Here is a 3,568-nt window from a genome sequence, read left to right on the forward strand (position 1 = left end):
TAGGGATTCCCAGTGTAATGTTAGCATTTACTGGTGATTCGGTATGTATCTCCTGACAAGGGATGACTCTGACATCATAAACACTCTTCATTTTATAAATTTCAAATCTTAGAGAGAAAACCTTTAAATTACCAAACACAGATACATTAACGTAACTATTAGGTACCAAACAGTTACTTTTGCATTTCCGAACAGAGACACCGTTCCATTAACAAATAGCATTACTTTTACATTCACCAAACAGAGATACAATGTACCTTTACATTACCAAACAGAATTACTTTTTCATTTACCTGTTAACGTAACAAATTTCGTTCTAAAATTTGGCATTGTCACGTATTCATTGTACAATTACCTTGTAAGACAATTGACATCTTTGTTAATCTTATGCTATCCAGATTCCTGGCGCCAATCCCCTGTATCACACTAGATACGATACATTCCACATCTTGGATGAAATAATTGACAGGGGCTTCAAGGTAAATATTAACGACTGCAAGGTTAGGCTTAGAAAAAGGTATCTTCTCTCGGCAAATGTTAATGCAGAACGGTGAGATCACCTACAGACTGGCCAGGGCTTCAGTAAGTGCAAATTATAAAAAGAAAAAAAAAGAGTTCGGATTGACTAAAATTTCAATAATCATCTTCTTCAGACCCATATATACTGGAATCAAATACTTTCCATGGATGAGAAGTCCTAAGGAGCTTTATCAAAATAGCGGATTTCATTAACACGGGTTCATCCATTCTACCTAGGAGTGTGTCTGTGTGTATTGGAGGGGGAGGGGGCGATAAAGTTTACTACAGTTTATTTAGGAAAATAACCATTTAGGTATATTTTGTTTATTTTTAGTGGGAAAAAATCGAACTTGGTTGAAAAATTATTTTCATGCGATTGTTGTTTGATGGTATGAAAATGAAGACCCTGACTCATCCCTAAAGTTTCGGAAACCTTCTTCAAAGACGCAGATGTGCTAGTATCGAATATTGGTTACTACCAAACATAAATTAATAAACATAAAGTGAATGAATTAAATACGTATTAAGACCGTTATGACCACTTGCATTATTGTTTTTATGTTAACATTTAGCGTGATTGAAGTATGGTAGTATAGTCATAGTATGGTTTGGACTTAAATGGAATTTTAAACACACACGATAATAAACATACATGGGTGCCACGGTGAAGCAGAATATTTTTGGTCTCGTGTATGTCCACATTAAGGCACTTACGAAATCATCGTTGGTTAAATTAAGTTAAAATTGACAATGAAGGACTTAATGTGCCCAACCGCGTCAAAATATAGAAATACAAAAATAAAACATCTGGAGCGTTCCACCCTCAGCGAAGACTCCACAGATATGAGACAGAAACAACACGAACTACACTTGCCGAAATATCTTACTCTGTACTTGCAGACCCACCGTGCAGTTTGTCAAGTCACAGCCGAAATGGCAAGGAATTTGGCAGACTCTCTGACAGTGCCTTTTAATGTGAGTGACCTTTCAGAACAGCTTCAGATGCGTGTCACAATACTTGACATGGAGTACGGACAGCTGCTCAGAACCCACGGTATCCACTTCGGTATGTAGCATACGGGAGTAGTGTTCATATTCCCTATAAAGTACTACAATTCTAGATCAGATATAGCTTTGATCATTCATTTCCTCAATCCTATTTCCTCCCTCAGTCAACACCGAGAAAAAGTGTATTGATAATAAACAGCCTTTGGTATTCTTAAGCACAGAAGAATTGAATTCGTGTGTAACCTCAACTTCTTAGAGGCTGCTTGACGTCGTAGGTTGCTAGTCCATGCCTTTAAACAATCATTGGACTAATAAAGACACGTGCAGATAAATCATGAACTAATTCTTGAAAGTGAACTCTACAGTGGCGAGTTTACTGGTATGTTTTGTATTGATCTTTTAGAATGGTTGCAGGAAGCAGCAGAGAATTTTTCTTCAGAAGTCATCAAATTTCAAACAAGAGCAGATAACATTAACATGAATGAGTATGTTGTTTTTCATATCTGACTTGATTAACGTTGAGGTGAAAAAGTATGTAATGTCGTCTCTCTGATGACTTTACATTTTATATTACAATATCATATTTCTTCTCTCTCCTGTAAACTATGAATACATCAATGTCCATAAATATGACATGTTTTTTTTTCTTTTATAAAGAACAGGAGTTTAGCTTTGGATGTACTAACATATTTACATCGCTTCGTTTCGTTTACTCACATATCATATGTGGCTGACACTGCAAAGCTGTTTTATAAGTGCCGTGTTGTTCTCAAAGCAATCAAAAATATCTTTCCCAGTAGATATTAATAAAACTTGATGAAAACGTTAAGCTTCAGGTTGATACAAAAGATGTTATTTTTTAAAATTGCTGCTCATACATCATGTTGATGTTAGTTCACATCTGTGATGAAAACACATGATTGTATAAATTAAAGTAAAACGTCATTAAGGTGTCGTTTTTATGAACGTATTTATTAAGTATTATTATATGAGAGTTATCAACGATATAATTTGTAATTATCCAGTCCTTTCGCCATTCGTCGGATTAATGACCAGCTGATTTTACTGGAGAGAGCCTTTATTGACCCGGCTGGACTACCCGGACGGCCCCTGGCGAGGTTCGTTTTAAAAAGAATAGCGCATTTGTTGATAGAACGTCGATCATGTATTTCCCCATATCATACAATTTGCCAACCCTGTCGGTGAGTATACAATGTGTTGATATCGACATCCATGTTTTCAGTAGGTATATCCAGATGAGGATTTTTGGTAATCTTGTTGTTGTTACCGAGTATTAAGTGCTATCTTAATTATCGAGAATGCCATTCGAATTGTTTTTCTAACGAATTATAAACTGTCATACACAGGTTAACTTCCATTGATGAAATTTAGGAAATTTAAACGACAAAAGTGAAATTAGAAATAAGAATTGATTCATTTCAAGGGAGATAAGTGTATTACAGTCCAACTGCCATGCAATATGCCGAACATACGATGTATCCATGTTATACCTCGGTTATACATTGCTGTTCATATTTCAGGCATGTGCTATTTTCGCATCTCGATGTTAATTCATACGTTGGAACTACTTTTCCCGGACTAGTGGACTCCCTTTTGAAACTGGCGGATGCTTCAGAAGACGAAACCAAGGCACTATGGGAAGTCATAAAGCAACACTTCTCCGTGTTGGTATTCACTATTCAGTCAGCGCAGACTACGCTTCGGGAAGTGACCACATTTATGCCAGATTTTCAGGAAACTGTGTGACTCAATTGATGAATAAAAACGAATTCATAAGATCAAAAATGAGCACCAAATTCCTGAACATTGATTTTGATTTTATTATATATATATTTATATATTAATGTTGGTTATTCCGAGGTGAGTTTTGGGGTTATATCGTATGACCTAAAAAAGCAGACGACACCAATCGTGATGACATCGTCAACAGAATTGTGCGGCGCAGTATTTGTAATTCTAACTTTTGATCGGTAGAAGTTGCTCGGTAATTAAATTCAAGCACAATCATGTGTACATGCAA

The 3,568-nt window shown here is 36.0% G+C and overlaps 1 protein-coding gene across 1 annotated transcript; it reads left to right on the forward strand.

Annotated features, from left to right (window-relative positions):
* The first annotated feature begins 14 nt into the window (after positions 1 to 14).
* On the forward strand, positions 15 to 3,308 carry LOC110444555 (N-acetylated-alpha-linked acidic dipeptidase 2-like). The gene is made up of 6 exons (XM_021488927.1): positions 15 to 41; positions 399 to 479; positions 1,420 to 1,585; positions 1,931 to 2,012; positions 2,553 to 2,645; positions 3,069 to 3,308. The coding sequence occupies exons 1-6, from the start codon at positions 18 to 20 to the stop codon at positions 3,292 to 3,294; spliced, it is 672 nt and encodes a 223-aa protein (XP_021344602.1). The 5' UTR covers positions 15 to 17; the 3' UTR covers positions 3,295 to 3,308.
* The last annotated feature ends 260 nt before the right edge of the window (positions 3,309 to 3,568 follow it).

Source organism: Mizuhopecten yessoensis, unplaced genomic scaffold (assembly GCF_002113885.1).
Source record: "Mizuhopecten yessoensis strain PY_sf001 unplaced genomic scaffold, ASM211388v2 hete_36142474, whole genome shotgun sequence".
Lineage (NCBI taxonomy): Eukaryota > Metazoa > Mollusca > Bivalvia > Pectinida > Pectinidae > Mizuhopecten > Mizuhopecten yessoensis.